The 19,242-nt window shown below is 62.5% G+C and overlaps 9 protein-coding genes across 9 annotated transcripts; 4 read left to right on the forward strand and 5 right to left on the reverse strand.

Annotated features, from left to right (window-relative positions):
* Positions 1 to 408: 408 nt before the first annotated feature.
* Positions 409 to 3,494, forward strand: ACA1_144080 (uncharacterized protein; the record flags this gene model as incomplete). Its single annotated transcript, XM_004353493.1, has 11 exons — positions 409 to 598; positions 704 to 1,318; positions 1,419 to 1,558; positions 1,677 to 1,868; positions 1,980 to 2,097; positions 2,185 to 2,293; positions 2,380 to 2,437; positions 2,503 to 2,625; positions 2,752 to 2,818; positions 3,028 to 3,170; positions 3,270 to 3,494. The coding sequence occupies 11 exons, from the start codon at positions 409 to 411 to the stop codon at positions 3,492 to 3,494; spliced, it is 1,980 nt and encodes a 659-aa protein (XP_004353545.1).
* A 31-nt stretch (positions 3,495 to 3,525) lies between these two features.
* On the reverse strand, positions 3,526 to 5,401 carry ACA1_144090 (WH2 motif domain containing protein; the record flags this gene model as incomplete). The annotated part of the gene is made up of 8 exons (XM_004353494.1): positions 3,526 to 3,598; positions 3,657 to 3,919; positions 3,993 to 4,063; positions 4,106 to 4,588; positions 4,699 to 4,834; positions 4,915 to 5,015; positions 5,113 to 5,227; positions 5,312 to 5,401. The coding sequence occupies 8 exons, from the start codon at positions 5,399 to 5,401 to the stop codon at positions 3,526 to 3,528; spliced, it is 1,332 nt and encodes a 443-aa protein (XP_004353546.1).
* A 211-nt stretch (positions 5,402 to 5,612) lies between these two features.
* On the reverse strand, positions 5,613 to 6,625 carry ACA1_144100 (uncharacterized protein; the record flags this gene model as incomplete). Its single annotated transcript, XM_004353495.1, has 3 exons — positions 5,613 to 5,779; positions 5,873 to 5,938; positions 6,067 to 6,625. The coding sequence occupies 3 exons, from the start codon at positions 6,623 to 6,625 to the stop codon at positions 5,613 to 5,615; spliced, it is 792 nt and encodes a 263-aa protein (XP_004353547.1).
* A 213-nt stretch (positions 6,626 to 6,838) lies between these two features.
* ACA1_144110 (erythronate4-phosphate dehydrogenase domain containing protein) lies at positions 6,839 to 8,867 on the forward strand (the record flags this gene model as incomplete). The annotated part of the gene is made up of 11 exons (XM_004353496.1): positions 6,839 to 7,112; positions 7,206 to 7,285; positions 7,376 to 7,456; positions 7,531 to 7,612; positions 7,696 to 7,785; positions 7,882 to 7,974; positions 8,064 to 8,145; positions 8,352 to 8,449; positions 8,523 to 8,604; positions 8,699 to 8,723; positions 8,793 to 8,867. 11 exons carry the CDS (start codon positions 6,839 to 6,841, stop codon positions 8,865 to 8,867), a joined length of 1,062 nt encoding a protein of 353 aa, XP_004353548.1.
* A 314-nt stretch (positions 8,868 to 9,181) lies between these two features.
* ACA1_144120 (protein kinase domain containing protein) lies at positions 9,182 to 12,115 on the forward strand (the record flags this gene model as incomplete). Its single annotated transcript, XM_004353497.2, has 9 exons — positions 9,182 to 9,304; positions 9,422 to 9,513; positions 9,630 to 9,756; positions 10,193 to 10,292; positions 10,382 to 10,424; positions 10,535 to 10,647; positions 10,753 to 10,826; positions 10,892 to 11,156; positions 11,190 to 12,115. 9 exons carry the CDS (start codon positions 9,182 to 9,184, stop codon positions 12,113 to 12,115), a joined length of 1,863 nt encoding a protein of 620 aa, XP_004353549.1.
* Positions 12,116 to 12,308: 193 nt separating this feature from the next.
* On the forward strand, positions 12,309 to 12,917 carry ACA1_144130 (NADPH-dependent FMN reductase domain containing protein; the record flags this gene model as incomplete). The annotated part of the gene is made up of 1 exon (XM_004353498.1): positions 12,309 to 12,917. The coding sequence occupies one exon, from the start codon at positions 12,309 to 12,311 to the stop codon at positions 12,915 to 12,917; it is 609 nt and encodes a 202-aa protein (XP_004353550.1).
* Positions 12,918 to 12,962: 45 nt separating this feature from the next.
* Positions 12,963 to 13,337, reverse strand: ACA1_144140 (uncharacterized protein; the record flags this gene model as incomplete). Its single annotated transcript, XM_004353499.1, has 1 exon — positions 12,963 to 13,337. One exon carries the CDS (start codon positions 13,335 to 13,337, stop codon positions 12,963 to 12,965), a length of 375 nt encoding a protein of 124 aa, XP_004353551.1.
* Positions 13,338 to 13,453: 116 nt separating this feature from the next.
* ACA1_144150 (uncharacterized protein) lies at positions 13,454 to 13,714 on the reverse strand (the record flags this gene model as incomplete). The annotated part of the gene is made up of 1 exon (XM_004353500.1): positions 13,454 to 13,714. The coding sequence occupies one exon, from the start codon at positions 13,712 to 13,714 to the stop codon at positions 13,454 to 13,456; it is 261 nt and encodes an 86-aa protein (XP_004353552.1).
* Positions 13,715 to 15,613: 1,899 nt separating this feature from the next.
* Positions 15,614 to 18,975, reverse strand: ACA1_144160 (nucleoporin autopeptidase; the record flags this gene model as incomplete). The annotated part of the gene is made up of 5 exons (XM_004353501.1): positions 15,614 to 17,619; positions 17,713 to 17,932; positions 18,050 to 18,537; positions 18,665 to 18,808; positions 18,945 to 18,975. 5 exons carry the CDS (start codon positions 18,973 to 18,975, stop codon positions 15,614 to 15,616), a joined length of 2,889 nt encoding a protein of 962 aa, XP_004353553.1.
* Positions 18,976 to 19,242: the final 267 nt, after the last annotated feature.

Consider the following 19,242-nt stretch of genomic DNA (forward strand, 5'->3'; position numbering starts at 1 on the left):
CGTAACAAGAAACCATCACCTCCTCCTCTTCCTTCACCTCCCACCACGACCGCCGTCTCCAGCGGACCCACTACTGCATCGCATGTAGCGGAGAAGATGTTGGAAAAGGCGGCCAAGAGCGAGCCCGACGCGTCGAAGGGACCCGCCACGGCCACCGCCCCTGCAACTGCCCACACCCCTCCTGTTCCATCTGCTTCTCCATCTTCTTCATCTTCTGCTACAACATCCGTGGCGCGTAGCGGTGCTCGCGCCAAGCTGCAGCCCAAAGCCATTACGTCGACGCTACCAGCCACTACAGCACCAGAAGTAGCATCAGAACCCACCAGAAAAGCTTCTGCTGTAGCATCTTCTCCCTCTACTTTGTCTCCTCCTTCAACCAGATCGACTACTCTCGAGAAGACCACGGGCATGGCCATGGTCGAGACCAAGGACAAGGCCGTCGAAGAGGCCAAGGGCGGCCTGGAGGAGCTGGTGCGGCGGGCGGGCCGCGAGCTGGGCCTCGGGGCGCGGGCGGACGACGAGCTGCGGGCCGTCGCCACGCGCCTCCACGACAACTGGTTCCACGCCCCGGCCGACCTCGCCCACCTCACCCACGACGGTACTCTCCCTCTCTCTCTTTCTCCCCCTGGCCTTTCCTGATACCCGACCGCACACGCACACGCCGCACGCCGCACACGCCGCACACACCGTGGATGGAATGCAGATGCGGCCCGGTTGCGGATTCCGCTGCGGCTGTACCAGGAGCTGGTGCGCATGGCCGACGCACCACCACCTGCCGCCGCCGCCGCCGCCGCCCCCGCGGCCCCGGCCGCCAGCACCACCCCCGCTGCGCCGTTGACGTCGGCGGTCCCGGTAGCACCGGCACGAGTGAAGGGACGGCCGCGTGGTCGCAGTGGTGACGGCGGCCGAAGGGCCGAAGGCGAAAAGGCGACGGGCGAGAGCGCGGAAGTCGAGGCCTCGGCTTCGGCGGAAGCCGGCACTGCAGGCACGAAGTCCTCGAAGACCGGAAGCCGGCGGGGCGAAGCGACGCGCACGAAGGGCGAAAAGGCGACGGCCATGGCGAGCGTGGAGGGCGAAGAGGCGACGACAGAGGCGGAGGGCGAAGAAGAAGAAGAAGAGGCGACGACAGAAGTGCGGGCGAGAGCGCGACAGGCGGGGAGCATGCGGCTGGGGTGGGGCCGGAGCGGCGCCGTGCGGCTGGTGGCGCGGAAAAAGAACACCGACCGGACGCCCTATGGTCTGCGCGCCGCCGAGATCGGGCCGGGCCTCGCCGCCCAGCTCACCGCCTTCCGTCGCTTCCTCACCACCAAATTCTACGGTACGTCGCACACGTCGTGCGTGCCGTGCCGTGCCGTCCCGTGTGTGTCGTGTGGTGCGTGCGGTGGTGCGTGTGCGCTGACGTGTGTGTACGACGACAGGGCAGCAAGAGTCGCCGGTGGGGCAGGAGACGGCGGCGATGTACCAGAAGCACGCCCTGCTGTTCCTCGGTTGGCTCTGGCGCCACCGCGAGGCCGCCCCGGGCGCCGCCTCGCCCGCCCTGCCCACCAAAGTCCAAAAGGTACCCTGCAACCACACGACACGACACGACACGACACGACACGACACGACACGACACGACACGACCAACGACACGACACGACACACGCTAATGACATGACACGACACGATGCGATCAGTTGACGTTGGACAGCCTGTTCGCGAATTCGAGCCGCGAGTCGGCGTCGGTGGTGTACGAGTACGTGCATTGGCTGGTCACGGTGCGCGGCCACACGCCCAGCGGCGAGCTCAAGGCCCTCCACTCTCTCGTGGCCCTCGCCAAGTTCCTCTTCCACAAGCAGAGCAAGTCCGACCCCGCCGAGGGGGACAAGGTGCGCCCCTCCCGCCCCCACCCGCCCCCTTCGACGCCCGCCCCCTCCCGCCGCCGCCGCCGCCGCCGCCGCCGCCGACGTCGTGTGGCTCGCGTTGTGGCGTGTCGGCAGGCGTATTCGGACATCGGGGTGGTGCGAGAGCTGCGGAGGCTAGCGAGCGACGCGGCGGCTCGGGCCAAGATCGCGCCCAAGGTCTCCAACGAGCGCGCCAAGTGGCTCGACTGGCCCGGTACTTACTTGCCTCACCCCGCCAACCCCCACCCCCACCCACCCAAGGCCGAGGTGGGCCGACTCACCACGGGGATGGTGCACGCAGAGTACCTGCGGTGCGTGGAGCTGCTGCAGAGCGAGTGTGCGGAGAAGGACAAGCTGCATCACCGGCGCTCACCCAGCGCGGTCGCCCAAAGCTTCCAGCTCTACCTCATGTACGCCGCACGCGACACGACACACACGACACGACACGACACACGATGATCGTGGGCTAATGTGTGTGTGCGCGTCTCAGGTTCAGCATATTGAGCTGCGTGCCGGATAGGCAGCGCACACTCCGGGAGCTCGAGGTCGGCAAGGTACGCCCACGAGGCGCACACGACGCACGCCACGGCCACGCGCTAATGAGGTGTTGTGGGGGCAGACGCTGTTCAAAACGGAGGAGAGGGAGAGCGGGGCCGTGCGGTGGGAGATCCGGCACGGACCCGGCGACTACAAGACCGGCAAAATATACGGCGAACGGCCCCCGCTCCTCATCGCACCCCACGTACCCCTCTCTTTCATCTAAATTATTATATTTTGATATATAAAGACTTATTATTCTAATCTATTTATTTATACTCTTCTTATTATTTATGATATTTCTTCTATTTTGGTCGTTGTGTGGCTGCAGATTTATCCCTACCTCGAGGAGTACCTCACCAGGTGGCGGCCCCACCTCAACCCCGACCACAACTTCGGTGCGAGCTCTCTTTTTCATCATCGTCACCATCATCGTCATTTCCACATCTTGGTGATGGTTGAGCATTACACACACGCGCACACACCGCACACGCACGCACGCACACGCACACACTCACACACCACACACACCGCACACGCACGCACGCACACAAACGCTCACGCCCCAATCCTCCGTGGTCGTGTCGCGTGGGCGTGTTATATGCAGTGTTCAGCAAGAAGAACGGGGGGCGGCCGGACGCCAAGTGGGTGTACGCGGTCTTTTCGACGGCGGCCTACCGACTGACGGGCAAGCGCACCAACCCGCACCTCATCCGCGACATGATCGTCACCTACCTCCGCGACACCGACGTAACGCCCCCCCCCGCCACCAATCGCACGCACACGCACACACGTGTCTCACACACCGCACACGCACACCGCACACACGACGCGAAACGACACGCACAGGCGTCGGAGCGCGAGCTGGAGGCGTTGGCGATCTACATGGGCCATTCCCTTAAGATGCAGAAGACGACCTACGATCGGCGCACCAAGCAGCAGAAGGTGGCCCCCGCGGTCCACCTGATCCACTCCATCAAGTCCACCTCCGCCCCCTTCCCACCACCGCCGCCGCCCCCTCCGCTCCCCACTACGGGTCGTCGAGCCGCCGCGGGCCAATCGGGAAAGGCCTAGGCCTAAGGTTTAAACATCGACCAAGCACCAATCAATCGTTGTAGTCGTCATCGTCCCACTCGTCGTCTTCCGATTCGTCGTCCGAATACTCCAACGCCGCACGCCTGCAGAGAGAGGTGTGCGGTGAGTGTCGTGTCGTGTCGTGTGTGCGGTGTGTGGTACCTTTGGAGGATGGCAGAAACGTTGAAGACGTCGGCGGCCGAGGGCTTGGCGATGGCCTCGCGTTCGACGTCGACCTTCTTGAGCTTGAGGCCGGCCGTGATCTGGCCCAGCAGATTGGAGCGCGTGTCCTGGATGCCGCTCACCGGCGGCGCGGCCGGCGGCGCGTTGTTGTGTGCCGGCGTGGGCGAGGGCGGACCGGGCGGAGGGGGCGGGCCGGGCGGGGGCGGCGCCGGCGCACCGACCGCCGGTCTAGCCATGGGCACCTGCGGCGCCGGCGCAAAACCGCCGCCGCTGGGGGTGGTCGGGATCGGGCGCATGTTGCTTCCGCTGCTGAACCCGGGCGGTTGGGGCAGCGGCGAGACAGAGCGCTGAGTCGCCACCCCTGCGCGTGCGCCCTCCGTCGTCAGCTCGAAAGGGGGCGGGAGGGGGGGCGGGAGGGGGGGGGCTACCGGGGGCGGAGAAGGGCGAGGGAGGGGGCGCGCGCATGGTGCCGTAGTTGGGGGTCAGGGGCGCCGAGTGCTGCGGGTCCCTGTGGAGGTGTTCCGCGCGCAGGGTGGCCGACGAGATGTTGATCTGCGGCGCCCGCCGGGGGCCGGCCTGGAGCGACTGGTCCGACGCCGCCATGGTGCTCACCGCCACCAGGTTCGACGAGTGCGAGGCCTGCGCCGCGCGCGACAGCTGCGCGCCGGGCACCACAGCCGCGTCGCTCTCGATCTTGTTGCCGAACTCGTCGTAGCGGGTCTTCTTGAGCTTACCGACCTCGACCTCGCCCTGCAGGTTCTTGCGCTGCTGCTGCTGCTCGGCCTTGGGCCTGCGCTCGTTGTGGCGCTTCTCGCGGCGCTCCATGATCTTCTCCCGCTCGCGCTTCTGCTGCTCGAGCCACTCGTCGATGAAGAAATCCGGGTTCGTGTAGCGCTTGATGCAGGGCACCACTGGGAGTAGAAATCGTGAAGCGTGAAACAAGCGGTGGTTGGCACCAGGTTAACACCAGGTTAAAACTGGGAGCCAGGTTTTGGGAAAGAGGGGGGGAGTGGGCGCGTACGGTCCTCGGAGTAGGGGTCGAGAGGGGCAAAGTTGGGCGGAGGCAGGCAGTACTCGTAGACCGCGTTGAGGGCCACGTCACGCGACGTGCGCGTCACCAGCTGCGCGCTCTGGAGGATATCCGAGCTCCATGTCGCCTGCAGGCACACCACCCAGCAGACAAGTCAGACAAAGCGACCAACGACACGACACGACACACAACACGCAACACACGCACCCTGGGGTTGTTCTGGAAGGTGTTGACCTCGAGGCTGTCGATGTAGCCCTCGGCCTGGGGCAGGTACTGCTCGCAGTTCTCCAAACGAATCCTCAGGTTGCCTGTGCGGAGGAAATCATAGTTTTGTTTTGTTTGTTGTTTGTTTGTTTTTTTGTTTTTTTTTTTTTTTTTTTTTTCGAGAGAGGAGCGTTGGTGTACTGATGCGAGTGGCGGTGTCGACGGCCTGGGCGGAGAGCTCGCCGAAGATCTGGTGGGCAAAGTTGAACAAGTGGTGCAGGTCCTCCAGGATGTCCGCAGCGCAGTCGTTCGCCACCTGCGCCATGTAGCATTCATGTAAGATAAAAAGAACAAACAGTGGGGTGATGTCTTGTATGTAGAGGGCGGGTGGGGCTGACACCTTGGGGAGGATGTTGTGGGGCGGCACGCCCTCGACCTCGGGCAGGAGCTTCTCCAGCAGGAACCCGATGGGGCGCTTAATCAATCCCATGATGTTGTTGCCTTTAAGGTTGAAAAGTAATAAAGCTGAGATCACTACCGAGAGGAGGTTGTTCAGAGACCTGTTGGTTAGGGCAAACTTGGTGGTCTAGGGTGGTACTTTTACGGACGGGGGGGGGCGTTGCAGCGAAGGGCTGCCGTGTGCGGCAGAAAAAGGAAAACATTCCTGACATACCGAAGGATTTTTTACTTCTTATTTGGAGTTACTCGGCTGCGGGTGTGGGCTGGGACTCGGTGGTGGAAGCCTCCTCCGCTGGCGCGACCACTTCGTCAGCTTCAGCGGCTGCCAATGTCTTGTCGGCCTCTTCCTCGGGCTGCGGCTGTTGCTCCTCCTCCTGTGCTGGTTCGTTGGTCGGCTCAGCGCTTGACGCTACACCACACACACGTTGTAAGCGTCGGTCGGTTGGCATGCAACAACCTAGATGCGTGCGCGTGCGATTGTAATGTGGAGCGCCGAGGGTACCCTCCGCAGGCTCGGCCTCCTGCGCTGCGCTCGGTTCAGCAGCCGAGGGCGGCTGTTGCTCGAGGCCTGCAGCAGTCGCGTGTGACGCACACCGCCACGAGAAGAAAGAGAGCAAACACCAAAAAAAGAACGAAGGTCAGCGTCAGCGTAGGGGTTGCGCGCCGCCGCCGCTGGTGGTCCGGTGGTGGTCATACCTGCTGAAGGCGAGGGCGCGGTGGTGGTGGCCGCAGCTGGCTGAGCGGTGGTGGAGGACGGACCGGCCAAGTTCGAGAGCGACGCGGGAGCCTCGACCAGCGCGGCCTTGGCCTTGTTGAGCCACGACGACATCACGCCGCCGCCGCCGCCGGCCCCAGCCGGCTGGGTTGCCGCTGCTGCGGGAGCTGTTGAAGTGCTGGTCGAGGAGCTGCTGCTGGGGGCGGGGTTGGCGCAGGCTGAGATGAAGATGAAGATGGCGAAGATGGAAATGGAGTTGATGATGGAGAGGCGGTAGAAGTCGGGGCAACGCCTTCGGCAAAGGGACGCGGGGCGGGGGCGTGTTCGCGTTGGATGCGTACGAGTCGGTGCTGAATGTTGGCGAGGGTGGTGTTGATTACGACCATGCGAGCCTTGGCGCGTAGGAGCTTGTCGATGTGGGGCGACAGGGCCGGGGTGCGGCTCACCGCGTTGAACTTGTCGAGCTGCGATGCGAGGCCGTCGATCTGCGCTGCCAGCAGCCGCTGGCTGTCGAACACCCCCTGCAGCCTCTGGTCGCATTCGATCACCACCGGTTGCAGCAGCGACACGAGACCCGACGCGAACGCCGTTACGTCGCCTCCCCCATTGATCTGTGGTCCTGCCGCGCTCATCTGTTTATCTTCAACTCTATCAAAGGCAGCAGCTCGATTGTCGAATGTGCGTCTTCTATTTCGTTCACTCGGTAAAAATTACAAATAAAAGTTTGGAGAAAATGAACAAGCAAGGATACACATGAAGACGAGGGCGTCAAGCACGACCAGGGCGTGGTGGGCTGCAGCGAGGCCGGCTGGGCCATCGCAAGGTATGCCGTCAATGGCTCGTCGCTTTTACGGCGGTGCTGCGGCAGCAACGGCCGCCAAGGTGGTGGTGACGCGTGCCCTGCCGGATTCGACGCTCGAGGCGCTACGCGCTGGCGGGTGCGCTTGGGAGGGGCGCTACTGGTCGGAGCCCGAAACTGCCATTCCTCGATCCACACTCCTCTCCTGGCTCTCCCCCGACACCCTCGGTACTCCCCCCTCACTCTCTCGCTTCGTGTAGCGGACATAAGATCAATCAATCAATCAATCAATCCAATACCACTTTTGTACCCCATGCATAGGGCTCTACTGCCTGCTGACGGACAAGGTGGACGGGGAGGTGCTCGACCGTGCGCCCAACCTCCGCGTGGTCTCCTCCATGGTACGCGTAGCGTAGTCTTCTTCCTCCTCCACTCGGCCGTGTAGCGCGAATTTAGACCACTCTCTGGCTGCACACTTGTATCGTCAACAGAGCGTGGGCGTGGACCACATCGACTTGGCCGCGTGCAAGGCGCGAGGCGTCCACGTAGGACACACGCCCGGCGTGCTCACCGTACGCGACCCACCATGCTGCACCAAAGCTGGCCAGAGCGCGTACTCTATATAACGGTTGTTGCGCAATGACAGGACTCGACGGCCGACCTGGCGGTGGCCCTCACCTTTGCCACGGTGCGCAAGATCGTGCCGGGCGTTGCCGCGGTGAAGAATGGTGCTACCCCCTCCCCCCCGGAGGCGTTGGCTCGGCTCGCAGACCGACTGATGCCGCCTCTTTTCTGTGCGCACGCGTGCCAGGCGAGTGGAAGACGTGGTCTCCCTTCTGGATGGCGTCGCCCTTCGACGTCAGCGGCAGCACGGTCGGCGTCGTCGGTCTCGGTCGCATCGGTATCCCTCCCATCCTTGTAGTGCTCCTCTCCTCCCAGATGCGCTGATGGCCGCACGCACCCACCGCACACGCACACGACCGCACACGCTCGTCAGGTGCGGCCTTTGCCAAGCGGATGGCGCACGGGTTCGGTTGCAAGATTCTCTACTCGGGCTCTCGCCCCAAGCCCGAGGAGGCTGAGCCACTCGGTACTGGGTCCCTTCTTCTTTGGGCCTTGCCCGTGCCTGGACAAAACAAGTGACTTTGTGCTCACCATGGGCCAATGCGTCCGACCCAGGAGCGACGTACGTGCCCTTGGACGAGCTGCTGCAGCGGAGCGACATCGTATCTGTTCACTGCCCGCTCACACCCGAGACGCGGTACCGTACACACACACACACACACACACACACACACACCACACACACACCACACACACCACACACACCACACACACCACACACACCACATTCACCACACACACCACACACACCACACACATATACACACACACGATCTTACTCGGCTGTGACAACCACCTCGCAAGGGGGTTGTTCGGGAAGGAGGCCTTTGCTCGGATGCGCAGCTCGGCCGTGTTTATCAACACCAGCCGCGGGCCGGTCGTCGACCAGGAAGCCCTCTACGACGCTCTTGCCTCCAACACCATCGCCGCCGCGGGACTCGGTTAGCCCCCCTCCCTCCCGCAGCCTTCTTCTCTTTCGTTTTTTGCTTCGCTCTTCTCACAATGCGACGGCAGACGTGACCGACCCGGAGCCGCTGCCGACTTCTTCGCCTCTGCTGGGACTGCCCAACCTGGTGGTGGTGCCCCACATTGCCAGGTACGTACCTGACTGCCACCTCGCCCATTGGCCTTTGCACCCTGACGATGTCGCACTCACACGGCCGGCTCCTCTTCCCCATTGTGCCCCCCAGTGCGACCTACCCAACGAGAATGAAGGTACGCGCTCTTCCACATGTTCAGCTCAGTGCTGAGGCGCTCTTTGGGATGCTGACTGCGCGCGCGCAGATGGCGATGATGGCGGCCGACAACCTCGTGGCAGGCGTGCAGGGCAAGACCCTCCCATTTGCCGTCAAGTTGTAAGCTGTGTACTCCGAGTAATAGGTCCGTTATTTCAACACAGCCCATTTTCTGCAAAAACCCATAACCACCACATGTGTTTATTTGATATGTCAGCATGTTCGGACCATGGTACGTGGCTCTATGTCATGGTCCCGTTCGTTTGGTTGCCCGTTCGTTTTTGTTGTTTTTCATTTCATTTTACCGTAAAAGGTAATTCTCATATTAGGTAAATTAGAATGTCTGTCGCTTGGCCGCACACACGGTCACACACGGTCGTCACGACCAACACGGTCGACACAACCAAGGAAGAACATCTCGAGGAAGGGGGCTCAAGAATGGAGGTGAAAGACGATGGGCTGCCCTCCCACGAGGAGTTCTTGATCGAGTACGGGGACCTCGAGTTCGGGAAGAAGATCGGGCGAGGCCAGTACGGCCATGTCTACAAGGGCGAATATCTCGTACGTCAGCCATCCCCCCCCCCAAATCTCAATCAACCCAACATCATGTTTTTCAACCCCTCTTCTTCTCTCGCCGTCATCTCCATTCGTCGTCGTTGTAATCGTTATTGTGAGCAGGGCACGTGTGTGGCGATCAAGCAGTGCGTGTTCGAGGGCGAAGAGCAGGAGATGATGCAGAAGTACATCGCCAGGGAGATTTCCATCCTCAAGTGCGAACTTCGCCCACGCTCAATTTCTCTTTCTCATTATTTTTCACGTTCATAATAAGCGCATTTATTTTTTCCTCACGAACTTGCTTATTCATTGCATTTCATTGTTGTCGCAGGGAGGTGCGCCATCCCAACATCGTCAACTTCATCGGGATCAGCAAGCGCATGGGCGCTTCGCCGCGAAACAAGGACAAAGAAATCATCTACATCGTTACCGAGTGGGTGCCCCACGGCAATCTCCACGTACCTACCACCCAGACGCACCACACCGCACCACACACACGCACAGAGCACACACCAACACACATCCACACATTTCCATGGAATGACAACTAACGGCCAATGGGGTAGAGCTATTTCAAGAACAAACACAACACCATCTCGTGGGCGACACGCGTCAACATGGCGATTGACATCGCCGCTTCCATGGCCTTTCTGCACCAGAAGAACTTTATTCACAGGCATGCTCCTCCGCATCGCACCTTCCCCCAACATGTTTTCTCAAACCCGCACGATACACGGCGCACACAACACACACACACACACACACACACGCACACACGCACACAACACACAACACAGGGATCTCAAATCGGAGAATCTGCTGATTGCAGAGAATGAACGAGTCAAGTTGTGTACGTATTGCGCTCTGTGCTATTGTGATTTATTTTTTATCTGACGGGCGGTAACGTTGGCAGGCGATTTTGGCTTTGCGCGCTTCAAGTCCAAAGGGCGACTGATGACCCTGGCCGGCACCGAGCAGTACATGGCCCCCGAAGGTTGGCGCTCTCCCCCTGGCCGCAGTTTCTGCCTCTCCCACTCACTCCACACCCAAACCCAAACACCCAAACACCCAAACCCGAGCCAGTCATTTTGGGAGAGGACTACGGCGACAAGTGCGACGTGTTCGGGTACGTAGCCATACCCGATGAGAGTCGGCACACCACCCTCCGATTCCTCCGATTCACTGAGAGGTGGCGTACGTTGGTGTGTGTGTGTGTGTGTGTGGTGGGGTATTCAGGTTCGGGGTGGTGCTGGTGGAGATGATCGCCCGAAAGTCTCCGCCGATGCGCGGTCCCGCCACGTGCTTCGACTTCCGGCCAGACGACATCGAGGCCTTTTTCCCTCTTGACTGTACGCAACCCTTCTCAATGTCGGAAATGGGCATACTATAACAATTTTTGTATAAATTGGCCAACCCACCTTGCTCCATGGCAACGTGATTATTGATGTGGTCAGGCCCGCCATTGCTCAAGGAGCTCACCAAGAAGTGCATTCAGTATTCACCCAAGGACAGGCCCTCTTTCAAGCAGGTTCACCACCCTATTCCCTTTTAGATGTAGATTCCTGTGTTAACCACACGTGTCGACATGTATAGGCTCTGGTGGACCTGAAGAGCGTGCGGTCACAGCTGGTCGCCGCCAAGAAGGCCGCCGAACTGGCCGGCGGCCAGGCGCTCGTCAACAAGGACCGCGCCGAGACTTCGCCGCTGGCGCTGGAGAACCGCGACCGACGAGAGCGCAGCTTCGCGCTCTGTAAGCCGTCGCCGGAGAGCACTCGCAGGCGGGCCCTGCGCGACCGCGACCGAGAGCTGGCCGAGCCACGCCAGAGATCGACGCTGGGCCGACAACAAGGCAATGTTGGTGACGATGACGAGCGCGGGCCGGAAGTCATAGAAGACGAACGAGGCCCGGAAATCATCGAAGACGAGCGCGGGCCAGAAATCTGCTTCGACGACGAACGAGGTTCAGATATCGTCGAAGACGAGCGAGGCCCGGAAATCATCGAGGACGAGCGCGGGCCGGAAATCGTCGAAGACGAGCGAACAGAGAAGGAGCAGGAGGACGAGCGAGGACCCGAGATCGACGTCGAAGCCCCGACCAAGACGGCGGAAGGGGGAGAGGTGAAGAAGCATAAGAAGCAGAAGAAAGAGAAGAAAGAGAAGAAAGAGAAGAAGGAGAAGAAACCGAAGACGCCGCGGCGTGGGGCGCGCGACGAGCGGGCCTCCACGGCGCCCAACCAGCAGTGGGAACCCCACGTCTTCACCAACTCGGTCATCAAGAGGAAGGAGGAGGAGGAGGGAGCCGTCAACTCGCCCACCCAGTGGAGCCGCCGGCCCCACCACCAGCCTCCCAGTCCTACGCCGCCGCTCGAGCTCAAGTCGCCGCGCCAGGGCGACCTTCACTTGTCGCACCAGGGCGAGCTCAAGTCGCCGCGCCACGTCAAGTCGCCGCGCCAGCGCCAGGGCGAACCGACGTCGCCGCGCCAGGCCGAGATCAAGTCGCCACGTCAGCACCAGGGCGACCCCACGTCGCCGCGCCAGGGCGAGCTTCCGTCGCCCCGAAATCGCATGGACGCGTGGCGCTACGCACTGGTGGGGCAGTGGAGCCTGACGGCAGAGGAGAAGGAGGAGAGGAAGAATGCCAAGAAGAGCAGAAAGAAGAGCGGCAGCAAGAAGAGCAACAAGAAGCAGGACGAGGCCGATCATGACAGTAACAGCGAACCGCGCATGGTGGCCCAGCTACAGCTCCAGCCCGTCGACCCCAGGAGGAAGGACAGCCTGGTAACACACGCCCACACCCACATCGGAGAGAAAGTGTAGATGTCGAAGCAAGATAATATGTTGGTCGACACGCCGGCACTTTCGCATCATTTTGTCCAAGCGGATCATTGCATTTTATGCGAGTGTTTTTTTTTTCTTGGATTTGTCCGCCCGCACAAGTGATAACGAAGGGGAAGAGAAGAAGCAACACGCGCTCACCCCAATGTCATCCAGCACCACCACCACCACCACCATGACGGTGGGCATCCTCACCGGCAGCGTTCGCCCCAGCGGCAACGGAGCTGGCATCGCCTCCTGGCTACAACCCTGCCTACGCCGCATCCTCTCCTCCTCTTCATCGCCCACCACCTCCTCCACCTCCACAACTGCGCCCGTCGTGACCACCATCGACCTCGGTGCCCTCGCCCTCCCCTTCTTCGATGGCGACACCCTCCCGGCGCAAATCACGACACCCGACGCCTACGCCCACGACGCGGTGCGCCAATGGAGCCGCCGGCTGGCCTCGTTGGACGTCGTGGTCATCGTCACGCCGCAGTTCAACTGGGGCTACCCGGCCGTGCTCAAGAACGCGATCGACTGGCTCTACCACGAGTGGCGGGCCAAACCGGTCCTGCTGGTCACCTACGGCTCGCGCGGCGGGGGCAAGGCCGCGGCCCAGCTGCGGCAGGTGCTGGAGGGCGGGCTGAAGGCGCGTGTGCTGCGCACCACGCTCGAGATCGCCCTGGACAAGGACATGGTGGCGGGCCAGCGGCGGGTCACCAGCGACTGGGAGGGGTTGGAGCCCCACGAGACGGTCCTGGAGGAAGCTGTTCAGGAGTTGCTGCAGCAACAGAATATGTGAAGAACGTGTTGTAAAGAACATATGGTGTTATGTTGATATGTTGTTTCAATCGAGCTGGTATTTGTCGGCGATGGCGGACCAGATGGCGGGCAGGTCGTGGATGGCCTCGAGTCGGGGGTGGAGGGGCAGCGTCAGATTAGGGTGGTCCTCCATGAGGCTGTCGAGCCACTCCCACTGGAAGCGACAGCGGCGGTCCGACCCGGCGAAGAGCTGGTTGAGCTCCTCGGCGCTCACGTAGGGCACTCGCACGAAGAACACCTCGTAGCCGCCCTCGCCCGTGCTCCCGTGCCACACCTTGTCATTTTCTTCTTCCTTATCATCGCCTTCTTCTACACGAGCCGCTACACGCGCGCCGTCGTCGTACTCGATGAGCCCCTTGAGAAGGCGCCGCTGCAGGCGCCAGGTGGCCAGGGCAGTCATGGTGCTGGTCTATATGGCCCTACTCGAGGCCACGATGGGGCTTGAGGTCGTGGTGGGCTCTTCAGCTTCGGCCCAGAGATCGACCTGGTCGGCGTTAATGTCGTGGGCCTCCTCGTTCATCGTTGGGCGGCCCGGAGGCTGGCGGCGGTGGGCTGCCGGGCCAGCTCGTCGGGGCTGAGACTGAACGCGCCCGCCGTCGCTTCGCTCATCTCGCGGGCGGCCACGGTCAGGGCCGAGTCGTGGCCCTCGCCCGCGGCCAGGCCGCCGCCAAAGTCGAGCAGGTAGCCGGCCTGGTTGTCGCCGGACTCCTCCTTTATGTGGAACAAAACCTGCACGGGCTGCGGAACGCTGGCCTCGTCGCCCGGCTCCCTCTCCATCACGGCGAAGGGCACCACGCCCGCCCCTGTTAGCCCCGCCCTCTCCCACGGCCTGGCCGTCAATAAAGAAATAGATAAGTGAAAATGACGAAAATTCTTTTCTTTTGATTATCTGCGGAATAAATAGAGGCTCTCTCAGGATTGGTGGGCTGAAAAGGAGGTGGTTTCGGCCAATGTTCAACACAAGTTGGTCCCAGCGCAGGACAACCATTCGCGTTCTCGCCGCCAATCTGCCTTCACCCGGCCGCTCATTACAATTAACTGATCAAGCCTCCCCAGCATTCAAATATTCAAACCCACTCATCCACACCAGCCAGCTTCTTGATAATGCAACACCACCACCCGTGGCCATCGTCTTCCTCCTCACCACAGCTGGGCGTTCCGTTGCCCACTGCTGGCCAACCGTCATCAACTACACCCAGTCCACAGTACTCGCCTGCCCTGCCCTGGTGGTCCTGGCGCACCCCACAGCCCGTCTTCCTCAACCACTACCACTCCCACACTCCCACCTGCTCTCGCTCCCAGGACGATCAACGGTACGCACCCACCAAAAAAAACCTGGTTCCTGGTTTGTTGCATAGGTGACGGACCAGGTATTTCCTTTCTAGGGTGTCGGAATCGGGCAGGAGTAGCCAGGTGGTGCAGATCCTGTCGGGCCTAGGTGAACCCAGGGCCACCCGTGATCTGGGCGATGTAGCGGGGGAGGACAAGGCCAAGGCTGCCGGAGTACGAACGGAGGCGGCCTGGTCGGGTGTAGGAGAGGCGGCAGAAGAAGAAGAAGGCGGCAGCGCGAGCTGCAGAGTTCCCTCCTTTCTGATCGCACGTCCTGCCCTCCCCGATCTCCCTCCCCCACCACCCGCCCCAAGGCAGTCTGCTGCCGCATCAGCCGCGTCACCCGCGTCTGCATCGGACATGAGGAGGAAACCGATGAAGGCCCGACGCAAGACCTCGTCTGCCGAAAAGGCCGCCCTCCTACGCATCTTCGAAGGTATATTCACATGTCACTTGTTTTTTATTGATAAAAAGTAGCAAATATTACAGAGGAAGTTGAATTGACCATAACATGAACGCAGAGGACGGCAACCTGTACCCGAGCAAGGAGCAGCGGCTCGCCATCGCCCAGCAGTTGCGCATGAGCCCCCGGCAAGTCCAGGTGCGTCGCCCGGGATGTGTGGGATTCATATATTTCTGATCATCAGCTGACAATAACCAAAAAAACAGGTGTGGTTCCAAAACCAGCGCAGCAAGTTGGCCAAGGCAGGCGGTGTGACGGGTCATCACCACCACCTCCACCTGCTCACGCACCTCCATCGACGCTCCCCTTCATCATCGCGCTTGCCCGCCGCCCCACCCACAACTCAAGGCCACCCCACCTCCACTTCTTTGCCATTCACCGCATCATCGTCGTCTTCCTCATCTTCGTCGCCCATCTCCTCCTCTCCTCCCCTCACCCCGCCGGACTCCTCTTCTTCCTCTTCTTTATCTTTCACTTCATCATCTTCTTCTTCGTCGTCTTCGTCTTTGTCGTCAGCCTCAGGCTTGACGCGTCAGCCCATGATCGCGCCCATTCTCTCTTCCCTCCAGCCACCACCACCAACCGCCGCCCACCTGGCGCCTCCGGCACCCCAACAGCAACCGGCACTGGTGCCCTACCACCAGGCCGTGCGCGCATTCGAGGCCAAGGCGCAGCCGCAGCGCCAGCAGCAGCCTGTGGTGATGGTGAAGGAGTGGCGGGCGGCGTGACAATCGAGGAGGACCACAACAATGACCACTTTTGTCAATCCTAGGCAGATGAAATAAAATGAAAGTTCCATTTCGTAGTGTAACATGTTAGAGTTGTTTATTTATTGTTTGTTATTTTGCAGTGGGTGGCATGCAAGAAGACATATAGTCTGCTGATTAGAAGCCGGGCACGTCGAAGGTCCAGGCGCCGCGTTGTCGGTCGTAGGCGACGAAGCGCTGCTTCCGTCGGCTGCCGCGCTTGCGGAGGAAGGCCTCGTACTCCTCGAGGCTCTCGGCGTCCCGGTGCTCGGGCCAGGCCTCCTCAATCGTCAGCCGCGCCCGCACGTTCAGGCCCTGCCCGCGCGGCGGCTTCGTCGCGTCGTCGGGGAAGACCGTGATCAGGTGCCGATCGATCACGATCAGCTGGTTGAGGTCCACCCCGCGCACGTCGACCGGTTCGAGAAACTCGATCTGGCCGTAGCCCTCGCGGCCCACGACGAGGCCCTCGACGCGGCCCAGCTCGGCCTTGGTCATGTGGCGCAGCTCGTCGAGGCCGGGCTCCATCCAGTAGCCGGGCGCGGCGAGGCGCGGCAGCAGCCGCTCGACCTCTTCGTCGACCGGCGCCCGCTTGCGGTCCTGGTCGCGCACGTGCCGCGAGAACTGGTCGTAGTTCACGATCGGCCGCTCGGCCACCGGCTTGCGGAGGGTGCGCGCCGGCAGCGGCGTGTCGCCGGCGGCCTGCTGCGCCTGCGATTGCGACTGCGGCGACTGCTGGATCTCGCGGGCCGGCAGGGTCGGGTAGAGGCCGACGACGGGCGACGACGGGGTCGCCGGCTGAATTTGAATGGTGGGCGCCACGCGCTCGCGCTCGACGACGCCGGCGGCCTGCTCGGGGGCGGCGGAGGGGGCGTAGGGGGTGGCCTGCGGCGGGAGGTCGGCCATGGCGCGGCGGTCGACGAGCGGGGTGCCGCCGGTCACGCGGAACTCGGAGATCTCGGGCATGGCGACGTTCTCGTCGGTCTCGAGGATGAGCTTGCGGCGGGTGAAGGCGTCGGGGGTCGAGGCCGAGGTGCCCAGTGGGCTCGCGGTCAGGTCCTTGCGCTCGATCTCGCCCATGAACGAGACCCGCTTCGAGGCGGCGGCGCCACCGCCCAGGTTCTGGTAGTAGCCCAGCGACCGGCCGGCCGCGGGCGAGCGCGCGGTGAGCTTGTAGTGCTTGGGCTTGGCCAGCGCGGCCCGGGTCTGCGCGGCCGAGGCGAGCGCGGCGTCCGAGTCGGTGAGCGGCGGTAGCGGCGGGAGGGAGCCGTAGGGCCGCGGCGAGTCGATGGTGGCCACCAGGGTGCCCGCCCCGGGCACGCCGGCGCCGCCCATGAGGCCGCCCAGGCCGGACGACGGCGTGGTGCTGCCGAAGCCGGGGAAGAGGCCCCCAGTGCCGCCGGTCGTGGCGCCGCCAAAGAGCGAAGAAGAGCCGGTCGAGGCGGCCGGGGCGCCAAAGGCCGAGGTGGTGCCGGCGCCGAAGCCGCCGAGAGAGGGGAAGCTGCTGCTGGTGGTGGCCGAGGGCGTCGACGGAGTGGAGCCGCCAAAGAGCGAAGAGCCGCCAAAGAGGCCGCCGCTGGTGCCGGTCGAGGCGGCCGGGGCGCCAAAGAGGCCGCCGCCGGTGGAGGGCATGGTGGCGCCAAAGAGCGAAGAGCCGGTCGAGGCGGCCGGGGCGCCAAAGAGCGAAGTCGAAGCGGTCGCGGCGCCGGTGCCAGCGCCGCCGAACAGGGACGAGGTGCCGCCGCCAAAGAGCGAAGACGAGGTGTCGGTCGAGGTGGAGGTGCCAAAGAGCGAAGTCGAGGGCGCCGTGGAGCCGAACAGGCCGCCGCCGGTCGACGGGGCGGCCGCGGGCGTGGTGGCGCCGCCGAAGCTGAACGCGCTCGAAGCCGGGGCGGCCGCGGTGGCGCCCGTGAACGAGGGGAAGAGGCTCGATGTAGCGGCGCCGCCCGTGGGCGCGCCGAAGGCGGAGGTGGCGCCGCCGCCGAACAGGCTTGACGTGGCGGTGGGCGCCGAGGTGGTGGCGCCGAAGAGGCTGGTGGTGCCGGCGGAGGCCGCGGGCGCGCCGAAGAGGCTGGTGGTGCCCGTGGCCGGCATCGAGGCGCCAAAGAGCGAAGAACCCGTCGCGGCACCGCCGCCAAAGAGCGAACCTGCAGATCGGAGAGGGCGGGGGGGAGGGGCGGTTGGTGAGCAATCCATGGTGCAACAAAAGCCATTAATGGAGTGATCGAGAGAGGTCGTACCGGTCGACGCTGCGGGGGCGCCAAAGAGGCTCGAGCCCGTGGAGGGCGCCGAGGTGGTCGAGAACGCGCTGCCGCTGGCCGGTGCGCCAAAGAGGCCCGTGCCCGCTGCGGGCGCGGCGCTGCCGAACATTCCGCCGGCCGCCGCCTGGCCCATGCCCTGGCCCTTGCGGCCCAGCTGGTAGTCTTCCCATCGGAGCTCCTCAAAGGACTTGTCTTTGTACTGTCGTGTGTCGTGTGCATGTGCGTGTGCGGTTGTGCGTGTGCGTGCGGTGAGTATTCGCCGTTGTTGTTGATGTTGTCGTTGCCATGGGAACAGTTGGGGATGAGGAGGTGGTACCTGGGGCATGGCGGAGATGTTGTGGATGGTGACCATGGTGTTGGAGGTGGTGTCCTTCTCGGTGGTGGGCGTGTAGGGTGCGATGGTGGTGCCCTGCACGCCACCCGCCGCAGGCGCGCCACCGCCAAACATGCCGCCGCCGCCGCCGCCAAAGGCGCTCGTGCCGGCCGCGGGCGCCGCGCCGAATGCGCTGCTGGTCGGGGCGGCGCCAAAGGCCGGGGTCGCCGACGTGCCGCCGAACGAGAAGGCCGAGCCGGTAGCGGGAGCCGCCGCCGGAGCCGCAGCACCGCCAGAGAACGAGAAGGGGAAGGCGCCGGCGGTGGAGGCGGCGGGCTGGGCGGCGGGGGCGCCGAAGAGGCTCGAGGTGCTGGTGGAGGCGGCGGGGGCGCCGAAGAGGGAGCCGCCGCCTCCGAAGGAGGGCGTCGTGGTGGCCGCGGGAGCACCGAACAGGGAGGGCGTCGAGGTGGCAGCTCCGAATGCGGGCGTGGCTGAGAAGATGAAGGGGAAGAAGAGAGGCGGTTAGTCAGTAATGTGCGATAAAAAGAGAATGTGCAAAATAGTAATACTAAAAAGAAGAAAAAAAGAAAGAGGTGAGACTAAGATGCGAGTGGCTACCCCCGAAGCTCGGCACCGCAGAGGTGGAAGTGCTGGTGGTCGGTGCGCCGAAAGTAAAAGTGGATGTGGGCGCCGTACTGGCTGCTGGAGCACCAAATGTCGACCCACCAAAGGCGGGGGTGGTAGATGCGCCAAAGAGGGAACCTGCGAAATGAAATGAAATGAAATATGAGAAGTAAGATGAAAAAATGAGAATTAAAAATCAGAATGACCGAATGGTTCGGTCTGAATCTCCGCAACAAACGACTAAGAGAAGAACAAAGATTGTGCAAAGACGTACCTCCACCACCGAATGTGCTTTGTCCGAACATGTTGATGTTGTGCTCTAAATTCCTCTCGCGGAGCAAATCTTGCCTATGCACCTACTTGATGTTGTAGGGCGGCGATGAGGTGTCGATGCAGAGATGCGTCTGCGTTAGCGTGTTTTAGTTTTTTGGATTGAATGCTGCAATTTGCAGACTCGTGGCCACAAAGACCTCGCCCTTCCTTCGTGAATCTTCTCGAACGTTGCAGCCACGACTCAATGAAAAAGGATTTCCCACAAATTTCTCAATTTCCTTTCCCCTTCCCGCCTTTTT

This window comes from Acanthamoeba castellanii, assembly GCF_000313135.1.
Source record: "Acanthamoeba castellanii str. Neff unplaced genomic scaffold scf7180000084709, whole genome shotgun sequence".
In the NCBI taxonomy this organism is placed as follows: Eukaryota; Discosea; order Longamoebia; family Acanthamoebidae; genus Acanthamoeba; species Acanthamoeba castellanii.